This window comes from Caretta caretta, chromosome 5 (genome assembly GCF_965140235.1).
Source record: "Caretta caretta isolate rCarCar2 chromosome 5, rCarCar1.hap1, whole genome shotgun sequence".
In the NCBI taxonomy this organism is placed as follows: domain Eukaryota; kingdom Metazoa; phylum Chordata; order Testudines; family Cheloniidae; genus Caretta; species Caretta caretta.
In genome coordinates, this window is record NC_134210.1 from 14,711,818 (window position 1) to 14,738,324 (window position 26,507).

Sequence of the window (26,507 nt, forward strand, 5' to 3'; positions counted from 1 at the left end):
CTTGGTCTATACTAGCAACTTATGTCAGTGTAACTATGTCACTCAGGGGTGTGGAAAATCCACACCACTGAGCAGTGCAGTTATAATGACCTAATTCCCTGTGTAGATGGTGCTAAGTCCATGGGAGGACTTCTCATAGCTCATGTCTCTCAGGGAGGTGGATTACCTACGCCAATGTATGAAGCCCTCCCGTCAGCGTAGACAGCGTCTTCACTGACGCACTAAAACAGCGCAGCTGCACCAGTGCAGCATTTGAAGTGTAGACAAACCCATAGCCTAGAGGACTTCACCTAGCACTTAACTCTACTGCAGCCCACATGGAGCATCCATTGCACCTTCACTGGAGGCTGAACCCCAAGCAAGGACTTGCAAGCTCAAGCCCTAAGGGTTGCTGGTTTTTCAATGCTCTGCAAAAGGAAGCAGAATTTTCCATGGTGCCGGCTGGGGCATTGGGATGCAAAGTGGCTACAATCAGAATATCTAGGACACTGGCTGTTTCAGGTTATATTTTATTTTGTCCAGGGGTGTAAAATGTGCAACAGGTATGTTTATAGGACTGCCAGCTCATTAGCCAATAGGAATTGCAACCAAAAAATAAATCAAACCAAAGAAATCTAACCATATACTGCTCTACAGCAATTAGTGCAAGTCAAGTAAAACATTGGTTCGACACATAAAAACAACTAAAAAGGCATTTCCAGGCCACAGGTATTATACACTGTGCTGTGAGGTGGTTACATTTTTCTCTCAGGTGTGGGGGGAGAGAGAGTGGGAAAGCGCCTAGTAAGCATATTCAAGCTTAGCATTTTTGACCTTTTCAGTCAGGCCCCCCTTCTGCCCCCAAAATCACAAGTGTGGCATAAACAGCACAAGATTTAAAAAGAACACTAAAAGCTGGGGTCTTTTTTATTTACTTTCTGGTTTCTGAGCCTTGCATGCAAGGGACATTGTCAAGCTTTTCTCTGCAAGCATGAGTACTACAAACTTACTGTTTTGATGCAAGCTGAGATTCTCCTGTAATCACCTGACTCTAGGAGCTGGGGCTTCAAGTGAAACACTGACTATCTTGAGACTCGTGATAAAATAATGAGAGTTGGAAACACTGGTTCCTTCACCTGTTATCTGTGCAGTAGCTTTCTACCCTCATGCACCCAAACAGCTACTCTCCCCAGCAAATAGGGAAGGGGACTGGAGGCAGAGCTGCTTCCGTTCTCCAGCTGTCCATGCCCATTTGTGGGGTCACAAGAAACTCCTGCTCTCCTGTCTGTATAGAATGAAACATTCTGAAGGTATGTTCTCTCTTTTGCCTTTGCAGAGACAAAAGAAAGGAGATGACATTACTTTCCTAAGCCTGACAATTGTAACTGAGAGTGCTCAGAACTTGGCAGAAACTGGCTCCCTATATGTTTGCAGCACCAGATTTTCAAAATCGTGGCCCCTATAGACTCATAGACTTTAAGGTCGGAACGGGTAGGTTTGCACTGCACCTGGGAGCATGTCTCCCAGCCCGGGAAGACAGACATGCGCTAGCTCTGCTCAAGCGAGCACGCTAAAAATAGCAGTGTGGGCTAGCTGCCTCAGTATGGACCCAGGAGGTTGGCCAGCCTTGGACTCAGGTGGCTAGACCATGGCACAATGTCCACACTGCTACTTAACCGTGCACTAGATCAAGCAGAGCCACCCGGGCTGGGAGACACACTCAGCTGCAGTGTAGACATCACTTATTAGTGCATGCATCATGACAGAATGACATGTCCCCCGTGTGTGTGGATATAGGGCAAATATATTTTGTGTGTGGGAATTATCCACCAGTTTATCCACATCTTTCTGGTACTGGGGATGATGGCTGTCTGACCAGACAATATAACTGAACTACTGTGTGTTTTCTTATCCGTTAGTAGGTATATGTGGCCAACTGGGAAAGCTGACCAGGGCTTAGCACTTATCCTTTCATTTGATTAATTGAACATGTAGCTACTCAAACATCTGGTGTCTCAAGGTGACTTACCTGGGGCTCTACCAGGTGGATAGAGTTGTATGTGGTTTCCTGTCTGATTTCTAGTCACTGCTCTTATGAGGAAAGTTAAACTTTCTCTTGGTTTTGGTCTTTTAATGTATTAGTTCCACTTTTCAGGCTTCTGGACTTTTCTAAAAAATTGAGAGCTATGTCGTTCTTCAACTGTGACAAGAATAATAGGCCCTGAAGTCAACGGGGCTACACAAGTGCTTAAAATTAGGCATATACTTAAGTACCTCTAGTATCTGGGCCATAATTAAAAATGATGAGAAGAGGAAGAAGATGCCACCTCACTAGGGTGACCAGATGTCCCAATTTTATTGGGACTGTCCCAATATTAGGGGCTTTGTCTTATATATGCAACTATATTACCTTTCTCCCATCTCCTCAGCCCCGAAAAAAAAGTGTCCCACTTTTCCACACTTGTTATCTGGTCACCCTACACCTCACCAGTAGCTCAGAGAGAATGTGGCCATCTCTAGTTCCTTCCAGGCAAAAGGCCTGAATCTGATCTCACACCAGTTGAAATCAGAAGGGATTCCCTTGCAACTAATAGAGTTATACTGCTATAAATGCTATCAGCCTCAGACGCTCAGGGAGCAGCTGAAAAGAACATCATTGACAGTCATGGCTGACATGCAGTTCATGATTAGGAGAGCAAGGCTGAGTTATGGAAGGGTTATGGAGAATGCACAGTGAGATGCTCCCTCCAATATTTCACACACACATGCACACCTCTATATATACCTGTGGCCCAACATCACCGCACAACATTGAAATGTAAAGAAACTGCAAGGCAGAAATAGAGTCTGTTATATTCCTTCCACCATGAAATGATCTCAGCCAGCTACATACAACCAAAATGAGCTCATTCAGGAAAATCAACCTTAACTTCTTATCGTAATAATAACAACAATGGTTTCCGTTAACCATAAACATTGCAGCTAGACAATTAAATACGGAGCGAATATTTTACAAAAAGCCTTTGGAAATCGCCAAATTTGTATATTCTGCAAACAAATCGGCATTTAAATGTTGCTGTAAAAACTTGCCATTGGTTGGACTTCTGGAACTGTTTGGCTTTCCAATGTTTGCCCTCACACAAGAACCAAGTCCTGCTCATAATTTAAGAGACTCAATTAATACTGTTTAATAAGTATGTAAAAGTAGCTTGTCTTTTTAAAAAATGTATAGGTTCAACAAAAGTTAAGGATGATTGTCCCATGATTAACTAAGGCAAACTTGTTTGGGTATCTTTTTTTCCTTTCTTTTTTTTTTTTGTACATAAAGCAATCACATAAAAATAGTTATAAATAGAAAATGTCCAAAGTTTTTTTCTGCACAAACAGGAAAAAAAATTAAAAACCAAAAACAAAATTAAAAACAAAAACACACCTTGCTTCAAGTTCTTGTAGATTATACAGTACTCAGCATCTTTGGATACTTTACATGACTCCAAATTGTAGACAAAAACACCTGAAATAACCAGTTGTCTGTAAAATGTAGTTTGTATAAGAAGTTGGTACATATACAAAAAAAAGTTTGATGCAGTTTTAAAAAGTTCTCTTTCCAGTCCTCACTTTTCATTGCACACAGGGTCTCTGTGAATTTATTTTTGTGGGGCAGGGGGAAGCTAGAATCAGGCAGTTCATCAGGATCATTCTTTTATATGTGTTCTCAAAGCAGAAAGGAATTATTTATGCTCAAAGTGCTTCTTGACAAAGGGAATCATATGTGAGAGCGACTTCGAAGAGGGTGCTCATTTTGTCCCATGGATGTAGCAACGTCAGTGGTCCGGTAGAGAAACCCTCCTTGAATTGTGACTGAAGAGCAGTACCTTTAATGGATGAACTGAAATTAAAAAAAAAAAAAGAAACTATGGTCCTCTGGTTCTCTTTGATTCTGCTGAAACCAAAAGATAACAGTAAAAAATAGAGAGAGCATGCCATAGTTTTTAAAATTTACATTTTTGAGCCTTCATTAAACTGAAAACCAGTCTCTGTATTGGCATCAAACTAACTGCAGGTCACATCAGTAGACTGTTTGTTAAAAAGTTACCCCCATTGTTTAAAAGGGGAAAATAGAAGCACATTGCTATCAAAGCCTTCTTTCAGTGGAGTATCTCATATTTTATGTTGTAAGCCCTATATTTCTGAGCTGACAAATGCTGAAGAAGTATGATTTCTACTAGCACTCAGTGGCAGTCGTGTTTTGTGGACTCTTTAGTATAATAATTTTCAATCAGGATCCCCTGAGCAATATCCGAATCCTTTTCCCAGATGATCCTATACAGCAGGGTCTTTGTATGCTCAGCATTTCGTCAAGGGATTCTGACATGTGACATATTTGCTAGTAATTAGTAATGACCCTAGGCCAGATCCTCAGCTGCAATAAATCAGCATAGCTGCCAAAAGCAGCATTCATTTGCACCAGCTAAGAATCTGGCCCATGTCGAGGCCCTTTCAGACTGTTTTGGTCATTTGATTACGGGGTTAAAAAACCAAGGAATTTAGAAGTGGCAAAAAAATGGTTTGCCATCTTCATTGATGTCCAGCTAACCATCTGGTATCACGAACGGAGAGCAATGGAAATCTCCTTCGGAAGCACTGTCTTGACCTCCAAACTAAGGCAAATGATGTTTTCAGAAGCATTCAAAAAACGAGCCATCTGCATCCTGGAGCTTGACCCTTTCCACTCCCTCAAAACTGGATTCCAAGAACTAAGGGGAGGCTCTACTGCTGGGAGGAGACAAGCTTGTCATCTCTTATGCCAAGGGTCCTACAAATGGTCTAAAAGGACACCCCTAGCAGATTGTTCTGGTGGAGTCACTGACAAACTCAACCTACATTTCCTAGTACAATCACAGAACAATACCCAACAGCAGCACCTCATTCAGAAGAATGTCCATTGTCTGCTCGGGTGTGGCTCTGCCTACCATCCTATGGCACCGTCTAGATTCACATGGGTGACCAATTGTTTCTTTGGAGTGAGATGATGAGAGACAGCAGGTGAGAATCAGAGAGAGTCGTTCACTCTTTAAGAATGGTACAGAACGTACCACACCCAATGCATGGGTAGAACTGGTTTAGTTGCTAGCCTCAGAAATTGGGGCCACATGGTTTAGTCCAGGCAGTCCATTGAATCCTGTGCTCCAAGGGTCAGGGAGAGGGAAGTATGGCCGTGCCGAGATGTTCTCGTTATGGCCCAGGGCAAAGGCAAAGATGCCCCTGTTCCTTTCCATGTCCAGGTGCGTCCTCCCAAACAGCTTCATCTGGGTTTCTTCGAACTGGCTCTCTAGATCTTGCAGGTTTAGAGCGTTCTTGGCCCCACTCATGAAGTGCTTGTGGCTGGGGCCTGGAAGGCACATGGCCGTGGTGCCAAGATGGCTGCTCATTTCCTCCAGAGTCGGAGGCATCATGAAGCCTTTCTCATCTGGCTGGCCATTCTGTGCGAACAGCAAGCTGGCTGCCCTCCAGGCTGCGGGCTTGCGCCCCCTCCTGGGCCTGGATATTCGACAGCTCTGCCGCTTGATGTGGCGGTGGAGGTGGTCGGAGCGAGTGAAGCTCTTGTAGCAGAATTCACACTGGTAAGGCCGGACACCCGTGTGAATGCGCATGTGGTTTTTTAGGTCGTAGTTGTGCACGAATTTGGCATTGCAGTGTATGCAGAGGTATGGCCTTTCTCCCGTGTGTTTCCGCATGTGGATTTTTAGCTTGTCCTGCCTGAAAAACAAACGTCACAGCCACCTGTTATCACTTGAGCATAGACACTTCAAGGGGTGCTGTCACATTAACCCCCCATGTAGCCTTTATTTTTTTTAAATATACATAATATTAAAAAGGCCAGTGCCAGGGAGGAAGAATGGTCTTGTGGTTATGGTATGAGACTGGAACTCAGATCCTAGCTCTGCCATCAACTTCCTCTTGACCGTGAGCAAGTCACTTAATCTCTTTCTACTTCATTTCCCCATCTGTAAACTGGGGATACTCATGCTTCTCTACCACCCCGGGATATTGTCAGGAGAGATACTTGGGAGGCACTAAGGCCCAGACCTCAAAGGTATGCAGGCACCTAATGCCCACTGATTTCAATGGGAGTTTAACACCTATATACCTTTGAGGATTTGGGCCTAAGACAAAGTGATGAAGGGTCACATAAGTAGCCGGAGAGGTAGGTTAAAATTCATCCCTACCTAGAACTAATCCACCCACCCACTTGCTACAGATAACGTGAGTTGGTGTTTCCACTCCACACTCTCACTTTCCAGGCTGGAGATCATTTGGCTCCAACTCTGTATCCAAAATGTTGTGATACGTGCAAGTCTCTTGGGTTATTTGACAATCAAAACTTTAACATTAAATGCTAAAGAGGAAACAAATTAAATAAGACCCATTTCTACAATGATGGATCCAAGAAATCACCCAGCATTTAATGACCAGGCTGAGGGACAGCAGGGGAAGAGTGATATTTATGTAATTACAAATTTAAAAAAAAATAAATTAGCAGATCTGCATACGTATATCAGGTGCTTTGGGGCTGGACTCCCTCCCCCTAGCCATTGCATGTTGCTGATCCTCGCTTGTCAGCTGTTCACAGAGGTAGTTACAGTCTCTGCCTTGGACAGCACCTACGACCCAAACCTGGTGAGACGAGCTGCACAGTTTTCTGGGAAAAAACATGGCAACATTGTCTGCTCTGGAAGAGTGAACTTTCACCCATCTACAGAAGGTCAGACCGGCTGTGGCTCCAACAGGCAGGGTATGTAGCTATGGAGAAGACACTCAGGGTCTCCACGACCTGCATACCTTGGACTTGAGCCTATGCCAGCTCTGCATAGGCCACCATAGAGAGGCCATTTGGAGAGGAGCAAAGGCATGGCCATTGGGTCCATGCTTAGTGAGAATCAATGGCCACAACCCACATCTATGGGTATGGACTTTTCCAGCCCTGGAGTTGGAAAAACCCCAGGCCCTGCCAGTGGGTCAGGTTTTGTTCCACCCCAATCCCGGCACTGCTCCCTCATGCGAACCCCATTCACTCAGGCTTTCTGTAGGCTGGTGTACAGATGTAAGATGCACGCCCAGGCTCCCTAAGGAAGGCATTCTGCTGAGGCTCAGCTGAGGTGTAGTGGGGAAGGCTGGGGACGGAGCCATCACACATCAGAGCAGATCTGAGCCCTTAGCATGGAGTGGTAGTAAACTCTACCTAGTTCTATCTCCTCCCAACTTCCCAAATAGCCTCTACTGAGCAGCATCAGGAGGACACATCCGTGGCAGCACGGGTCCTGCAGCAGTAGTCCTGTAACCAGGGGACACAAGAGGTGCAGCTGTCCATGTATCTCTGCCCAGGAGGGGGCGAGCAGGAAAAGCAGATATTTAACTTTCTGAGCTGACACCCCAGCTACAGTCCATAAGGCACAGCACGTAGTGACACGGCAGACAGCCACTGACATGGCTCCAGTGGTATCCAAGGCACCGATCACCTTGGGATCTAAGCCCCAATGACGGCATTGCCACAAATGAGGCGGCCATGTAAGATCCCTGACCTGACCGCCTCTTATTCCAATGGACATAGATAGCATGGTGCACATTGGTATCTGGGAGTGGTGGGCCAAGCTTCCCTACAGCACAAGAGCTTATCTCCATGGGAAATGTTTCCAGTGATGGCCATATAATGATATCAGTATGGTTAAACAGCTGTAGTTATATGGTATAACTCGCCGTGTGGGTGTGTTATAATGGAATAGGAGTGCCCGCATGGGGGCAGGGGGTGCATTACACTGGTATAGCTCTACCAATTTAAATATAGCTTTCCTGTATAGATGAGCCCTAAGGTCCATCCTAACAAACACGCCGACCATGCTCACTTCTATTTGACGAAAGGGAAGATCCCATAACACCAGCTACACCGGGCCCCTTCGGCACAGCTGCTTTCAGCTCCGTGCAGGCTTCAGGAAGCTCCATCTAATGGCATCCACAGAACCATCTGCTCGCTAATCCACAAGACCAACGAGACAGTTAGCCTCTGGCTCCAGCAGGGGGCAGTACAGAGCCACACCACCACAGGGACAAGCTCAGGGGGGACGGGGCGCCTGCTTCTTCCAATGCAGCTGGCCTGCTCCATGGACTGGTGCCATGGCCCTGCCGCATCCCTGCCCCCTTCAGGGCAGACGGATGAGGGAAGTCCCCTGAGGTCAGGGACTGCAACTGTCCCAGGTCCTTGGGCAGGTGATGCAACGGGGTGGGGAGAATTTCCTTGTGTTGCACCCATGTCAAAACCCAGCCCAAGGAACTCAAGCAGTAGAATTTTAGCTGGGAACAATTTTCAAACTCCCTTTATCCAGAGCATGTAGTGTTGGCGAAAGGCGGCAGATTTGCTGCCCTGGCAACTGAGGCTGTCTCTAGCTACAAAGGAGGCGTAACACAGGCAGATTTCTCCCTACTGCCCCCACTGATCTACATCAACCACGGCACGATGGAGAACTTCCGTACCCCTGCCAGCGGTGCCGGGTAATGCCAATGGCACACAGCTTCTGGGCCCAGTCCTGGGAAATGCTGAACACCTTCTGAGAGACGCTGGGAGCCTTCACCTCCCATTGACTTCAGCTCCCAGGATCAGGCCCTTTCGAAGGGACTTTCCCTGGCTAGTGTGGTGATAATGCTTTGCATATTGCTACGTGTGTGCCCCAGGTTCAAATCCTGCTCCTGATTTTTCTCTTCCTGGGCTAGCTGTGGCTAAGAGCTCTGAGAAGGGAGTGTGCTCCCCAGAGGCAGGCTACTGTATTGATCACCAGCAACCACTGGGGCAGATTCGGGGCGGCTCACAAGTCAGTGGGCTCCCATGGGGGCAGGGACTGCTTCTTCCTGGTGCCCCTAGGGGCAAAAATCAAACTACATGGGGGGAGGGGGACCCCAGAGCAAATGGCCCCCAGCTCCTTTGCTCTGGCTAGCTGGGCTGGCCAAGCTTGCAGCAGATCACATGCATCTTTTTAAAGGGTGCAGTGCTCTGTCCCCCTCTAGTGGTGGCTGGGCCACATATAGATTGAGCCTGCTGCAGCCTTAGCTAACAGAGTCTTTGAGTTCAAGAAGTAGAGGCTTTAAAATTCCACAGTCCCAGGTTCAATCCCCCTAGGGCTCTCTAGCACTGCACATGCAACAGATGAGAGGTTTGGCTCTGCCCCATTACCACCGACTCTGTCTATGAAATTCTGCCTTTCCCTTGCTGTTCCAAAGTGTACTTTGCACTTATTGTTTTCTAGTTATTTCATGTTCTTCTAAAAGCCGCACAATCACACCCTTCTACTTTCAGATCCTGCATCTGGTCCCCTATGCAGTCGAAAGAAATTGTTTGACAAAACTACAAGCAAAAAATTAAATAATTTCCTATCATCAAAACCAGAGATTAACATCCACTGGGAAATAGGATGACCTTCATGAGATTGGAGAGACAAAGTGGGTGAGGTAATATCTTTTACTGGACCAACCTCTGTTGGTGAGAGAGACAAGCTTTCGAGCCACTGTCAAAAGCTTGTCTCTCTCACTAACAGAAGTTGGTCCAGTAAAAGATATTATCTCACCCAGCTTGTCTGTCTAATATCGTCGGAACAACATGGCTACAACTACATTTGGTGAGACTGGCATTGCTGATTAGTGCATTTTGGTGAAATATAATTTGGTGCTAAATCTTCCCTTTCTGTTATACACCCAATGACCATGAGGTGTCACACGAGCTTGCTTTTAAATATGGTGTTTCAACTTGTTAAGATTTTGAGATCGTTGCAGAATATGGATAGGTACATTTTACACTAGTTAGTTGTTTATAGTAACATCCCAGGGACTTACACAAAGATTTACAGTTTGGCACATACACTGTCTAAATTAAAGGGATATTGTGCAGCTCCAAATTTAGATTTTGGTGAAGATTTTTAAAAGCACCTATTGGATTTAGTAACCAAATAACATTTATTTCTAAAATAAATATTTTTTGGAAAAGTCTAAGACCAGTAGAAATGTTTCGATGATTTTTTAAAAAATCCAATTGATTTTTTCAAAAAAATGAACATTCTCCTACGGTGTTTGCAAATCTCAACATTGCAGCATAGCTCGAGATCCTAAAAAGTGAAAATGCCTAGCCAATTTCAATTGTCCAGAATGAAGAGAAAGGCAGAAAGGAAACAAACTGCATAATAGCAGAAAGTAAATCTGATTTCTGAAATCCCTTCAGTTTTATTTATCTAAAATGTTTGTAACATGACTAAGATTTAAATTATATTTATATATGCACACAAAGAAACTACATTAAAAGAACATTGTTAAGGCTGCAAAGTCAAGCACTCAGAAAGTTAGGAAATGCCAGAATTAAGGTTGGGTGAGGTAAGAGAGTAATTGATAGCAGTGACTGAAAGAAAAGGAGTACTTGTGGCACCTTAGAGACTAACCAATTTATCTGAGCATAAGCTTTCGTGAGCTACAGCTCACTTCATCGGATGCATGCTGTGGAAAATACGGAAGATATTTTTATACACACAAACCATGAAAAAATGGGTGTTTATCACTACAAAAGGTTTCCTCTCCCCCCACCCTACTCTCCTGCTGGTAATAGCTTATCTAAAGTGATCGCTCTCCTTACAATGTGTATGATAATCAAGGCGGGCCATTTCCAGTACTGGAAATGGCCCACCTTGATTATCATACACATTGTAAGGAGAGTGAGAGTGATCACTTTAGACAGCTATTACCAACAGGAGAGTGGGTTTGTTGAGGGGGTGAGGGGGGACCCTGGATTTGTGCTGGAAATGGCCCACCTTGATTATCATACACATTGTAAGGAGAGTGATCACTTTAGATAGCTATTACCAACAGGAGAGTGGGTTTGTTGGGGGGGTGGGGGGAGACCCTGGATTTGTGCTGAAAATGGCCCACCTTGATTATCATACACATTGTAAGGAGAGTGATCACTTTACATAAGCTATTACCAGCAGGAGAGTAGGATGGGGGGGAGAGAAAACCTTTTATAGTAATAAACACCCATTTTTTCATGGTTTGTGTGTATAAAAACATCTTCTATATTTTCCACAGTATGCCTCCGATGAAGTGAGCTGTAGCTCACGAAAGCTTATGCTCAAATAAATTGGTTAGTCTCTAAGGTGCCACAAGTACTCCTTTTCTTTTTGCGAATACAGACTAACACGGCTGTTACTCTGAAACCAGTGACTGACAGGGGCGTCATTTCAGAAAAATTCCTAGGGGGAGGGAGGGGACAAAGTTATGTCAGCGTATAGAACATGATATGTGATTATATTATATCTTGCAAAGTGTGGGGGAGGGGGGGCACAAAAAGCAGAGCATATAGACCAAAGTCAGGGGCAAACCAACAGTACTTTTGCCCTAGCAAGTAAGGCCCCTGGTAGTCAGTTGTCATCCTCACGTGGGTCAGCACTAGAGGGGTATGGCTTCTTTGCCAGTGGGTTTCACAGATATTTGCTGACAGCAGAAGAATGGTAACACTCAGGAATCTTGGGTTCTGTTACACTCTCTGGAGGGGAGTGTGTTCTAGTGGGCACAGAATCTTCTGCCCATTCCCCCCTAAAGGTGACCCCTTCTGCCTAGTCCCCTCCAACATGTCCCTGCCCCAGTCCTGTTCACCCCCCACCCCAGTTGCTTGTCCTAGTCCCATTCTCTAAACCTAGCCAGTCCCACTCTCCATTCCTCAGGCTTCTCATCCGAGGCCCATTCTCTTTGCCCAGCCAGGCTAGTCTCACCCTGGGGGGGAGGGATAGCTCAGTGGTTTGAGTTTTGGCCTGTTAAACCCAGGGTTGTGAGTTCAAGCCTTGAGGGGGCCATTTAGGGGTTTCGGGCAAAAATTGGGGATTGGTCCTGCTTTGAGCAGGGGGTTGGACAAGATGACCTGAGGTCCCTTCCAACCCTGATATTCTATGATTCACCCCTCTGGACTCCCTATCTCTGTCTCACCCCTACTCCCAGTCTCCTTGCCAAGCCATTCCCAGCTTCCCCCACCCCTGTAAACCCATAGCTCCTTGTGTCCAGCATCTTTGTCCAGCTAGTTTCAGTCTCCCCCTCCCTGTCCCTCATCTGATCTCCCCTCCTCCCACATTTTCCATCCCCACTGGGTCCCTGTGCCAATCTCCTTCCTTAGGCTTCTCATTCAATCTCAGTATTCTCCTCCACAAATCCTTGACTGAGTGTCCCTGCCCATCCAATGCCAGTTCTCTCCCCACACCCCAGCTCTTCCTCACATCTGTCTTCCCCCCGACCCCACACTGGTTCTCAGCCCCAGTCTCCTTGACTAGTCAGTCCCAGTTCCCTCCATCCCAACTCCCCGTCCATTTCCCTCTCCTCTTCCCTCCCATCAGCCTCCAGTCATAGCATAGGTGCTGATTCTGTGGGTGCTCTGGGGTTGGAGCACACACGGGGAAAAAAAAAGGGGGTGCTCAACACCCACCAGCAGCCCCACTGATCAGGTCCCCCCACTCTCGCAGTGTCTTCCGCCCACTGCGATCAGCTGTTCAGTGGCATACAGGAGGCACTGTGGGGGAGGGGGAGGAGCGAGGGCAGGGTGTGCTCAGGGGAGGGGACAGAGCAGGGGCAGGAAGAGGCTTTGCAGGGATGGGGCCTTGGGGGAAGGGGTGAAGTGGGGGCCTTGGGAGGAGCGGGGAAGTGGAATGTGGGCGCATATGCATCATAGTTTCTCTTCTACCTCTTCTTTCTTGTCCTAATCTACTCCCCCACCTTCCCTGCAGGGCCAGCCAGCTCTTATCTCATCTGCATTTGAACCTGGCAGCCTCCTCCTCTGCCTAGGCCTAGCAGAGGGGTCATTGAGAGCACAGGAAAGACAGGCTCCCTGCTCTCAGTTCATATGCCCAGCCCTTGCACCGCCCAGAGCTGCAGTTACAGGCATAGTCCTGCTCCACCGTGGTGGATGGACTCTTTGGGAAATTTAGCTGCTAAAATCTAAGTCTCTACTGATCATGCACGAACTGCGATTTTTCAAAGGCTTATAGCTTGACCAAATTTGGGTGGATTTTCATGGGGAAGGCAAAACGCATATGCCTGACACAAAGGCGGCCGCCCTGCCAAATTTCAAGTCCCTCCTCCAAAAAAAAGGCCATCAGAATTTTTTAAAATGGGCAAAACAATGTATTGTTCCCTCCCAGCCTCGTTCTCAGAAACAGCTGGACCATTTTGGCTGAAATTTTTCAAAGCCGCCTGAGGCAGACACCCGGCATGGAAAATTTCACCTCAAGTGGTTAAAGATTTGCAAAGTTATAAACAACTGAAAATGGAGTCCTATAATGGGAAGTATCAGGCAACCTTAACAAGCTACAGCATACCAATTAGGTTTAGTTGTCACCGATACTTTTACAATACAATATAATTTAAAAACAATATAATTAAAAAATATTATAGTAATATAATTTTTAACCTACCGGGATCCCTTTTCTTGACAGACACTTTGGGTGCCAGAATTGTATATTATAGATACAGACACAACTGATTCAGACCATTACGAACAACTGTCAGTAAGATACAATCTGCACATGCCTCTACAATGTGAGTTACAGGAGTATTCTATGGATAGCTGTTAATAGAAGCCAATGTGTTATACAGCAGGAGGGTTTTACTGGCTTGTTTTTCTATTTTTTAATAAAAATTATCAGCTTACTTTTTTTTTTCTTTTTAAAGCACTTTCAGGTGATTTGAAAGCATCAGGAGATGCACAAATGTAACTTACGGAACCCCTGGATCTTACCTTTCTTATCCACCCTCTCTCTTTTTGGTTTGTCACACTCACTGAATGCACCCTGTTTCAAAAGAGACCCCACTCCTGCACAGACTTATCCAAGTGTTTGCCTTTGAAAGTCCCCCTTTAATTCAATGGGAACACTCGGTGTGTAAAGTTAAGCACGAGTCTTTGAAGAACTGAGGATTTAAATTATAAAATCTTTGGGGCAGAAAGGTGTCTATCTGGGGGTGTATACAGCACCTCGCACACAAGGGCCATGATACTGATTAGGACCTTGTTTGCTACCACAACACCAATAATAACAACAAATTAAAAAAGGGAGTCATTCTGGCTTGAAGACCCTCTCCTTGAGAACTGTGGGCCTGGCTGGGACCAACATGGCTACAATGCAGCGAACAGGACAGCTAACACATTGTCAGTTTTCTCTAGTCCTCCAAACCTTCAAAAATCAGACTAGAGTCTAAGCAATCTTCATTTAAAACAAAACAACAACAACAACAAAGTCCTATTAAATTAGCCCTGTTTCTTGCAATCAGATTTACACAGGAACAAGAGTTCACAGATCCAGCTGCAGAATGGGGGCCTTAATCTATTCTTTAGCTGGAGGGGATTCCCGGAGTTCTGCAGTGTTCCCAGAGCACTGCAGCAACACTTGGCAGATGTTTGCTCAGGAATTCTTCCATGGGCATCACAACCACTCTAGTCTGGGTTTAAAAACTAATCACAACTAATCAACATTAAACCAATATTACAGTAAAAACATACCTGGCCTTCTTTTCCCCCTGCGCATTAAAGCTATTTCAAACCCTTTACAAAAATCTCAAGGTTTTTAAATGCCCACTTTGTTCAGGTTTCAGAGTAACAGCCGTGTTAGTCTGTATTCGCAAAAAGAAAAGGAGTACTTGTGGCACCTTAGAGACTAACCAATTTATTTGAGCATGAGCTTTCGTGAGCTACAGCTCACTTCATCGGATGCATACCGTGGAAACATCGGTATCCATGGTATGCATCCGATGAAGTGAGCTGTAGCTCACGAAAGCTCATGCTCAAATAAATTGGTTAGTTTCTAAGGTGCCACTTTGTTCAGTGTATCAGAGAGGGGAAAAAAGGCTTTCGTGTTGTGTGATTAGATGGTATGATCTCAGGGGGGCAGATCCTGCAAAAACGTAGGCATGCAAACTTTACTCAACCAAATAGCAGTCAATGGCGGTAAAGTTACATAACTGCATAATTCTAGGCAGGATTAGGGCTTTAGTTTTGCTTGACTTTCTTTGCTACCCATTTTCTAGCTTCTGCTTCTTCGGTATGAATTTAGAAATCATGTAATATAGACTATCTGATGTGTGAAAGCAGAATGTGTAATACAGTACCCTTATACTGCAGTGGTATAAAATCAGAACAATCCAATCCTCTTTGAACTCTGAAGTTTGGATAACTGGGTCCTGGATCAGAACCACCTGTGGTGGTGGTTATACAAAACCAAACCAGTCTCTGTTTTGTCCATCTCCGGATTTAATATCTTCTCAATTGTCTATATTATTGCACACAATATGACATAAGAAAACACTTAAGGCCCAAGTCCTGAGTTCAGTGGGAGTGGTACACCCAGAAGGTATTCAGAATCAAGCCCTTCCTGCCCAAATTGAAATCTGCCCTTCATCGTCAAATAGACAGGTGAGATTTTTAAAAGTACTTGGCCCTGGCCTAATTCTGCTCCCATTGCAGTTGGTGGAAAGCATCCTGCATTGGACTAACTCTGTTTCTGTTCTATGTTCTTCTATGAGAGCAAAGTCAGATCAAAGCTGAGCACTTTTGAAAATCTCACCCCACAACTTCTGGAAAAGCTATATCCATATTCAAGTGAGTTTGGAAGGAGCTAATATAAATACACGTGCAGCATGCAGTACACTGGGACGTGGAATTGGCTGAGCCCTCTAATTGCTACCACAATATAAATGATTAATAACAATAAAGAGACCATTAAGTGTCATTTCTCATTTTACGGGAATTGCTCGCTAAAGGGACAAATTCTGTCTCAGCTGTACGCTCAGCTCCCACTGAAGTCAATGGGGACCACATGTGCATCCCAGATCAGAATTTGTTCCAGAATGTTTTTCTAATGTAGCGTCTTCTCCATGAACAAAGTCCCCTGGATGGCACATAAGCTGCCACAAGCTACAGCATACCAATTATGTTCAGTTAACAATTATACTCTTATAGCTGGTTGCAGATAGATATGAGTTTTGGGAGAAGACTGGAAGGAGACACAGATAGGCAATGCAATATGGAGCTTCTTACTGGCAGGCTGTTGGTTCAACCTGCAGTATAACCTAGTGGTCAGAGCACTATACTGGGATGCAGAACCCTTAGCTTCTATTCCCTAGTCTGCTCCTGGACAGCCTCTGTTTCCCTATCTGTAAAATGGGGATAATGATACTGACCATGGTTGTAAAGTGCTTTGAGATCTATGGTTTGTACAGCACCTAGCACAATGGGGTCCTGGTCCATGACTGGGGCTCCTAGGTTCTATGATCACATAAATAATATGGACGAAAAATTCTATATAAGAGCAAGGTATGTCTGATGGTGCGTGTGAAGTGTGTCTGTGGTCTTAGCTACTTTCCCTATGGACAGTTATCCACAGCACCAGTGCAACCACACCTGGTGGTAATGGGCATTAATGGCAGTGGCCTCAACAGAGAGGCTGCCAAACACTGCATGGGCATGAAAACGAAAACAGTCCCTACAGGTCAGGGGTGAGGCATACTTGCAGGGCAGGTTGGGAAGTTTGTACTATTGCTCCCTATTATGTAGCTAAATGGAAGTTGTATGTGTCCAGTGCAAACAATACGGCCTTTTTCAATAGCAATTACATGTAAATAGGGGTGGGGCGAGAGCGACAGTAGGAACAAATTGCCTGCAGTCATTAATTAACACAGGCAATCGGCCTTTCCCTTTAAACATCAGGGTTAGCCAGATCACGTTGTCTACACTGGCCTGCGGTACAATGTGCAACATATTAGAATGCGATATCAGCTGTGTTAATGTAGCATGGCAGGGACATTTATTTTCAGGTCAAATCCCCATCATCTGCATAGACTGCATTTGAACATTATCACAGGGACAAAGGAAGAAAAGGCAGGCTGAGTGCTGATGCACCCCAGGTATCTGCCCATTGTCAGGCGCTCTGCTCTTCCGACTGTTCATGTTATTTTCAACAGCTCGCTCCCCCAAGCCTAACAGGGCTTTCTCTCCCTCACAGCCAGAAGCTGAAATACCTTGCTCTTGTCAGAAATCTTTATTATGGTAAAGATTCTACTTGTTAGATATTAATTATACTCAGCAAGAACAGATCCAGGAATCTGTTTTTCTCTGCTCGTGGATTTAATTGGCCAAGCTTTTCAGAGATGAGCTGCATGGTGCTGCATCAGAGATCTGTGTCGCCGACTTAGAGCACAATGGGCCTAATCCATGCTCATTTATATCCTCCCAGGGCCCTGCTGAAGTCAATGGAGGTGCAAAGGGTGTAAACCAGCACAGAATTTGGACCCAGGCTTGCTGATTTCATCCTTGTCTCCACTGGGAACATGCACCCTGTTAGAAAACCTGGTAACTAACATGTTATTAGAGAGAGAAGGTGGGTGCTCTTCTTCTGGTCTGGGAAGAAGAAGTCTGTCTGTGTAGCTCGAAAGCTTGCTGTTCCACCAACAAAAAGTTGGTCCAGTAAAAGATATTACTTCACCCACCTTGGCTCTCTAATATCCTGGGACCAACACGGCTACAACAAGACAGAAAACAATGTTATAATTAGCATGTTCTCAGCCTTAGTATGGACAAGGACAGTTGTGTTTAAACAGGTGGTAGCTGGTTGTGGTCCACACCCAGTCCACAACCATGTTTAATCCGGTGCTAGTTAATGCGCTTTCTAACACAATGCATAGACAAGGCTTGCCAGTGAACTACAAGAAAACAGAGTCCTGATCCAAATTCCACTAAGTCAACAGAAAGACTCCCATTGATTTCAGTGAGTTTTGAATCAGCCCCTAGATTATCTAGATAGCCAAAAACATTTTAGCCAGAAACATCCATTGATTTGTTTCACCGGTCTTGGTCACACACCCTTTTCTGCAGTGCTTCCACAGTGGATTCCACATTGGTAAACAATGACCAGCTGGAAAATGTTACATACCTTTATTTACACTCTTGTCTGGTTAGTAGCTATCTGGATAATTGACAGGCTGTCAGTTACATCACTATCTGAATAAATAAGGATAATAAAAGCATGCCCGGTATGCAATGAATGACATGGCATGACCAGTTTCCTTCCTAACATAGCACTGTAACACAGCTATCCCATACTGCCTGGGCTAGGATAGACGATCGAAAACCCATTAAAATCAATGGGAGTCTTTCCATTGACTTCAATGGGCTTTGGGTCAGGCCCCTATTTCCTTGATATCCACTTTACTCTTAAGTGGAAGGAGACATTGCTTAAATGCCTATGTCTCCATGGAGTAGCTTCACTGAGATCTTTCTCGTTGTCTACTAAGGCCCTAACCTGCCACAGGCTCACGCGTAGTAAGTGATCTCTATAAATAGCATTTATGGTTAGCAACCTGTATTGCTGGACTCAGTAAATCCATCAATGCTTTATTAGGGCACCATCCCCCTTTTGTAGCTGCATTGCTAAATCCAACAGTAATAACTCATGCACACCTGGTAAAGCGAACTTCACAGATAGTGCACATGTATGGCTTTTCTCCTGTGTGGGTTCTCATGTGCCGTGGCAGCTTCCCTGCCCCCATGATGACTTTGTTACAGATCGGACACTGCTGAGATGCCTTGGGCTTTATCTTCCTTTCTTCCTCCAGGGGCCATGGAGGAAACACTCCTCCCAGGTGGGTGGCGCTTAGAAAATTGAGATAAGCGCTATAGTCGTTCTCTGCCTTAATGTGCCCTAGGTGACCTCCTGGATTGCCAGCAAACATGTCCTTGAAGAAGTCATTAGGGAAAGGAGCCGGAGGGAGCTCCTCCTTCTCCTCCTCCTTAATCTTCCTCTTTTTGATCACCAGGTCCAAAGGGCCATTGTCCACTTGCTGCTCTTCTAGCTGGGAAAAGGAACTGAAATTTCCATGCCACAGGTGGGGAAAGAAGCCTGGTGTGAAGGGAGATAGGGCTGGCCTCTTTTCTGGAATGTTCGTTTTAGGGTACAAATTTTCCCTTAGTAATGACTCGATGGAAAAGTCTCGTATCATGCCCAAGTGGCCGGCAGAGCTATGGGCTGGGTAATGGTGTGGGAAGTCTCTAGGTGCTTCTGTGTATGTTTCTTCGGTAAGGTCAGACTTTGAAGGGCTTTGGTGACAGCTTACTTCTTGGACATCTGTGAGGTTCTCCTGATTCACAAAATCTTCCACTTCCTCCTCCTCCTCCTCCTCTTCATCATCATCATCTTCTTCGTCATCATCGTCATCTTCATCCTCTTTATCATCTTCCTCTTCAGCTTCTCTGTCAGGCTCCATGATTTCAAGGCATACATTGATAATGCACTGGATCTCCAGCATCTTGGCTGCGTTGAGGATGTGCTTGACGTTTGAGGTGGTGATGGTGAGGGTTGAAGTGTAGGCAAACTCTAGGATAGCAGAAAGTGCTTCAGGCTTGACAAAGTCAATCTCGTAAACATAGGGCTGGTCTGTTAAAGTGCCAGTAGTGAAGAGTTTTTTAAAGTACTTGCTGCAGGCTGCAAGGACAGACCTGTGGGTCCTGTACTCCTGGTCCTGGACAATGAGGATGACATCACAGAGTAGACCATCGTGCCGCTGTTCATTTAAACCGCAAAGGACTTCACTGCTGTGATTTGGGAATGGGATCCCAATAAGATCTTCAATGCCATTGGCCATATTCTCATTTAGAGCCCTAGAACAAAATACAGACAGCAAGGAATTAGAGAGTAGGTCTCTGAGTATCAGTAAAGCTGACTGTGCCATGGTCACCTCTTATCTCAAACACTGTAACCTTCTTCTCTCCTGCTTCCCTACTTCTTACTTCTCCTCTTTCCAAAATGCTGCTCACAAAATCCACTGCTCCCTACACATTATGGAGCTATGTGAGATTCAAGCTCCTCAAAGCCTTCCATGATCTCTTCTCCACCTCCCCCTGTGCTCTCCACTTCCTTCTCTCAGTCTTCTCTCCCTTTGTCCCCTCTTTCCACTCTCAGTTTCAGGCCTGCACTCAGGTTGTTCCCTATGCCTGGGACAGCTTCCCGTTTCTTATCCCCATTTGCCCTCTTTCCTCCTCCACATCCCTCCAGGAATCCTTTCCCACTGATTTCTCCCCAGTGATGTCTCCCACATCCTCCCAGACCCAATTTATTGCCCGTGTTTGCGTTGCCTGAATTACATGCTAAGCTCTTTGTGTTTTGCGAGGCACTATGACTATGTACATCACTATCTGAATAAATAAGAATAATAAAAGCGTGCCCGGTATGCCATGAATGACATGGCATGACCAGTTTCCTTCCTAACATGCAGTGTTATTAGCGCTGTAACACAGCTATCCCATATTGCCTTGGCATAGGATAGACGATCCAAGGGACATACACATGGAGAGCAAACAACAGCATGTTTGGGATCTCCTACTGAACAGAGAGCTAGGAGGACTGGCCAACTGGCTAAGCAGCAAACCCAGTTAAGTGATCCCATCACCTACAGTGCTTACAAAGGTGAGACATGGTTAGCTGCCATCATCAGTAACTGAGTATTAGCCATGTGGTTTGTGGGCACTGACCATGTTTAGAACCAACTGTGCAAAGAACTGGGGTCAAAGTTGCGGCATGGATGTACGGGGGTCTAACACTTACGGCTTTGCCTCTTTGATGCAATGGTTGTATCGCTCACATTTATCTCCAAGAGTATTACCAAATCCACTCTGCTACCGTTCAAAGGCCCCCACCCGTGCAGCTTGTGCTTCAAAAGGGGATTCGGAAGAAAAAAGCCTACACCCAAAACCGAAAACCTGATATTAATGGGTTCCTCCGAGTGTTATCTGTCAGATGTTTCCTCTTTCAAACGGTTCCAAAAGAGCCTCCACTTGCGATATCCCAGAAAACAGGAGACATTTCCTCCAGCTGGCTAGGGATATAGTAACACTGTCACATGCAGAAGAGACTTCTAAAACAACCAGACTCACGTTGAATCTATTAACCCCTTGGAAACTCCAGAGACACACAAAGAGAGAGCGTTAATGCTGTTTCATCCCCAAGGCCCCAACCTTGCAGTCCTCACTCAGGCAATACTCCCACTGCACAGTTACCAGTGCAGTTTATACCATTTTCTATGGGTAATTTTCCAAAGAAGCACAGGCAGGGGAGGACAATCGGGGGGACGGCTAACCCACTCCCCTGATGCTGGAAGGCCATAGACATGCTGGTGGCTTGGAGGTTTCCCACCCAGCCTGCACTGGCTCATGATGTTGCTGGATTTCTCCTGCAACCTGTTCCCCACGCCCTTGTCTCTTCTCCTCCATCCAGCCTCGAGATCTCTCTTCTTGCTTCCCCACATTCTATTCCCCCCACCGCTTCCTCATAATTCCCCCCCTTTAGCTCTCTGATAGGCTGAGCACCTCTTCAGCTGCCATGTGGAGTACTAGGGTCCCTGCTGGCTGCCACTCCAACCCAGCACAGCACCTCCTGCTCCTGGGGTCATACAGCTGAGAGGGTGGGGCTGCGGCTGGCTGAAGGTGGTTAGCCAGGGATAGCGGGGGGGGGGGGGGGGGGGAATCAGCCATCAGAGCAGCAGCTGGGTCGCCTCCTTCTCCTCACTCTCCCAGGATGTTGGCTTGAATTGGTTAGCAAACCCCTGGTCAAACCAAATCTGTTGGCTTTTCCTGAGGAAGGACAGCTGGATCTGACCACCCTAAACGTTGACCAAACGTTGCTTTTTGGGATGGGAAAGCATCGGTGTGAACCCAGGGATCAGACTTTCCAGCGTGTCTCCCTCTGGGCAGGGGAATTCTCATGCAATGCTGCTTTCCTCCTCCCACCCAGGGAAGATCAATAACCAGCTGAGACCTTGTAGTTATCTCTCCCCTCCTTGCCCACCCCCATGCCCAACAAGCCATTGTTTGGTGGTTACTATGTGGGAGCTGGCAGGCCAAGGCCTTGGGAAAACAATGACATCGCTTCTAAGCACAAAAACAGCTGCCTCGGGACTACCTCCAGCCCTAAGTCACTTTTTAGCGCAAGCCAGCCTGCTCTCCAAGGCCTGTTTTGGAGCAGGCAAATCCCCCACGTCCTCGAGAACTCTTGTTTATATGCAGGGCTGTTCTTTCTACATGAAACAAAAGCCATTGCAGAAAACGGTCAGCCCGTGTGAAAGCACGGCCAGTTAGGAGAGTGCTATACTCTCACGGCAAAAATCTATAGCCATGTAGCACTTCACTCTTGTCACCATACTGTGGCCTCTTGGTGACAGTGGGGATAGAACTGAGTTCCATCTGCCTCAAAACCATAGGCCCCTTCCACTTGAGCTACAGGAAAACCTCTTTCACCGCACAGACTAGCACTGATGACATGAGTAGCAGGGAGTGGTGCACATGCACCAGCTCGTTACGGTGCAGTGCTGACTCATCTTCCCTCCCGCAATCCCAAAGGGCTTTAAATGCATCAGTGAACTGGGACACAGAACACTGCTACCATTGTCCCCATTTTACAGACAGGGAAACTGAGGGACAGTGAGCGTGACTGCCCTAAGCCAGTAACTTTTTGTCAGAGCTGGAAATAAAATCCAGGTTACCTGGTTTCTGGTTAATAGACTTTACTGCCAGATGGGACAATTATGATAATTTAATCTGACCCTGTGCGTCACACAGGCTGCAGAACCTCTCACAGGAATTTCCGCGTCAGCCCCATAACTTCTGTTTGAGCTACAGCACCTCTTTTAGAAGATATCCAGTCTTGATTTAAAGGCTGAAAGTGATGGTTGTAACACACTGGCTTGTATGTATGACTGAGTGAATGATTTTGCTCTGAAGAGGCTGGCCAAAAAGAGAAAACAGGACCTAATACTACAAGTAGCTACAAGAGACTTTGGTTAGCTCAAATGACTGAAGCAAGTGTTTTAGATCTGAAGAACAAGGGTTCTCATCCGAGATCCCTTGATATGTGTCTGATCCAGCCTGATCCATGTCTGTTGTTTGCAACAAATTGATTCGTTACACAGTTTTGGGCTTAACTATGTTCGGCTAACTAACTTTCCTCACAATTAACCCAACAGATCCCATATGACATGCTACAAAATAGCCGTTTAAAGTAGCCATTAAAAAAAAGTAAATCTGCCAAGTCATCCAAGCAGGTGTAAGACAGTAAATAGCTTTTAAGGTGGCTGCAAAGAGATGACTTCCTTCTTAGGTATTTGCATCCTAATAACAGTTATAGGGAATGACATTTCCTTTGCCCCATTATCTTTTAACGTTTTATTTTAAAGAAACACCATCATCTTAAAAATTACATTTGTCTAATGTTTTTTAACCTACAATTGATAACCAGCAAGATCACTGTAACGGAGAGAGATTGGAAGCACATATATCAGGTTGTTTCTGCGGTGTATTTCACAGCACTCTGTGTGTAGTCAATCTCACTGTATCTCCTGGACAGTCAATCAGTTTTCCCTATTTGTGCAGGTCTTTCATGTAGCAGTAAGGAAGAGAGAGAAACAATTCAAAGATAGGGGAAATGTGATTGTAAAACTATAAAAGTTAGCAGGGGGATGGAGGGACAGATGTTGTACCTGAAACTACTTATAACTCACTTTTTGGAAAGAGACTAGATTTCATTTACTTTAACTCTGCATTTCTCTCAAGCTTCATTCTGTTTCTGCTTTACCAAAAGCATGCAGGAAAGCTGATAACATTTCAGGATCCTGGCAGAGTTGAAGGGGAGCCATGTAATTTAAATTTTAAAAATGTATGTAAGTTTGTAGAAAGGGCACTCTTATCCAGCTTGGTAGTTTGACAGCTGTGCAGTTCTGCACTGCTATACAGGACACCAATCCTAGAAATGACCGTAAGATTCTCATGCCCCGGGGGGAACTGACACAAGCTGGAAGCATTCTGAAGTTGACGCTTTCAGCTAAACGCTTTCCTTCCTAAAGCTCCCCTCCTATTCCCGCCTCTTTCACCCCCACCCCAATTAAAGGGTGTTTTCTCCAAGAATAACAGATCCAAAAATAGAATCAGCAGCCTCAGCACGTATTCCAAACGATGAATGCCACCCCTTTAAAGAAATGAAAGCGTGCACACACAAAGGAAGTGGGAGAGTGAGAGACCAAAAACTGATTACATGGAGTTTAACAGAAAAATACATTTTATAATAGAAAATTATAGCATTGTAAAAATAGTGGGTAGGCCGCCTAAAATGACTGCATTCCAATTAAGCTCTGAGTGATATCTCCAAATACTCTATTTATGAGAGTGCTCAATACTCATTCATCATTTTATTACAAGAAAAGCTCAGCTTCTAAAAGCATAATTGTATAATGATAACATGTTGCATGTACAGGACTAAATTTTCTCCCTGGTGTAAACAGGTGCATTGCCATCCAGGGAGCCCTGGGCCCTGAAGAATGGCTTGTATTAAAAAGGGTCTGACTCCATTGGGAGCACTCATATGAGTCAGGGCTGGGCTCTATAGTACCCAAATCTCAAAAGTAATAATACATTCAATGTTCACCTTAGCACCTATAGATGCTTCACAAACTGATTTCTGGCTGAAAGATTTCTCCTGCAAGAATGCAAGTGACTTGGAATAAAGGAAGCTAAGGGGCTGCAGGCAATTTCAGACAACTGTGGGATGAGAACCAGCATCACTTCACTAACAGGCAGTATGGTTAATGGTTAGTGCACTGGGACTCAGGAGACCTGGGCTCTGTTCCTCACTCTGCACTGACTGTCTGTCTGACGTTGGGGAGGTCACTTAGGCCCCAATCCTCCCATGGGAGTTAGGCACCTAAGCACCTATGAGGATCTGGGCCTTAGGCCAAAAGTGGCCAATTTGATGGCAGCTGCAGGGGCTCTGAAAATCAGGCCACTTATGTAGATGCTTCATGGATCAAAGGCATAGCCATGTCTGAAAATAGGGCCCTTACTCTATATGCCCCAGTTAAACTAATTTCCCTAACTATACTATGGGGTGAATAATACCGCTCCATCTTTGTAAAGCGCATTATGATCCTCAGCTGGAAGGTACTAACCAAGTGTTTATTTTATACTAGATACAGGGTTTGTAAAGGCAACTTAGCAGAAGCCATAATATCTACTGTGGCTAACTGCATTTGTGGTACACTGTGCTTTACTGTTCCCAAGGTGTCAGTGTGCATTAGAAGTGATGCAAAGAAGCTTCATCTCCAAGCAAGGTCAGCAGTAATGCTCCCATGGGCAGGACGCTGAATGCCAGGCAGGCCTTCAATCTTCCCTGGCTGTCAAGGTACCTTTCCCCACTTCTGCTCCACAGTCCAGGCCTCTCCAAAAGCAAAGTCTGCTGCGTCAGAGCCCAGCATTCATAGTGGCTGGGGGGATTTTTTAATTCTGATTTAAGAGGGAGCAGGGTGGGGACTACCTGAGCCATTTGTGAAATTGCTACCATCAGCAATTTCTGGTCCGTTTGATCTGGCTTGGGTCTGAAATTCAAGTCTGCGATGGGAAACCCCACAGGCCATTAATCTGCTGAGACACCCACTGCCCCCAGGTTTCAAAGCATTCCAAATGAGGCGGACTTTGGCTCGGGAACCTCCTGCACCCCCTTCAGAGCAATAGCAGTCAAAGCCCCCCACCCTGCCACACAAACACAGGCAGAGCTGGCAGCGAAGGCTAGCGATTGTCTCTCCTTTCAGCACGCAGAACTCCAGCCAAGCCGCTGATTGTAACCTGCCCTAGCCACGCCCTAGAAGCTATATTTGTGAAAGCGCAGCCAAGCCCATGTCTTGGCTCCGACGATCACAGCTTTGCAGTCTACTCTTTAAAAGATTTTCTTTTGGTCATTTGCTTCCCACTCCTCCTTTTAACTTTTGACTCTCCACTGTAAATTATGCCATAGAGAAAACAAGAATGCAGAAAAAAGAGACCTCAGAGTGAGAGAGAGAGAGAGAAATGCCCATTTAGCATTTGGATCATTTAAAAAGAAATAATACAAATTATGTCAGAATGCACTAATGTTAATATTAGACAACAGGAATGTTTCTTCCCTACCGAGGCAGTAGTGGTACAAATGGTCTGGACTCTGAGAGGTGAAATGAAAGTCTAGGTTATTCTGCAGAGTCTGCCAAATAGGTGATAATGAGACATCCCACTTGTGTTCTTCAAGATTGTACATTCATCGTTAATGGTACCTGGTAAATCATGGACGACTAAATTGCTCAGTGCTGTGAAAGGGTACTTGGAACTGGTCCGTTTCCTTAGTTATGTTAAGAAGATTTATTTTCCTTCAAGGAGGCTGAGCAATGAACTGGCTAGTGTGTTTGAGTATAATGCCCTCTAATGGATGGAATCGGCATTGATCACCCATGTCTCATAAGCCCTATACAGCTAATAAAAGTAAAAATAACCGTGGGGGGGGGTCTCATTGAGGTCAAGTGATCAGAGGCTATGTTAGAAGCAGGAGGATGTGAGTTCTATCCCTGCTACCACCAAGAGCTTCAGAGTGGCTCTGATATGCAAAAGTCCTAGGTAGCTGTTGGTT

The 26,507-nt window shown here is 45.4% G+C and overlaps 1 protein-coding gene across 3 annotated transcripts in view; it reads right to left on the reverse strand.

Moving 5' to 3' along the window:
• Positions 1-493: 493 nt before the first annotated feature.
• Positions 494-26,507, reverse strand: part of ZBTB7C (zinc finger and BTB domain containing 7C) — a 292,626-nt gene continuing 266,612 nt past the window's right edge. For all 3 annotated transcript variants that reach the window (XM_048851093.2, XM_075128359.1, XM_048851092.2), the window contains 2 exons: positions 18,497-19,693; positions 494-5,739 (listed from right to left, as the gene is read on the reverse strand). In XM_048851093.2, the coding sequence (XP_048707050.1) occupies positions 5,103-5,739; positions 18,497-19,677 (1,818 nt within the window). In that variant the 5' untranslated portion in view covers positions 19,678-19,693 and the 3' untranslated portion in view covers positions 494-5,102. The remainder of the gene's footprint in view (positions 5,740-18,496; positions 19,694-26,507) is intronic.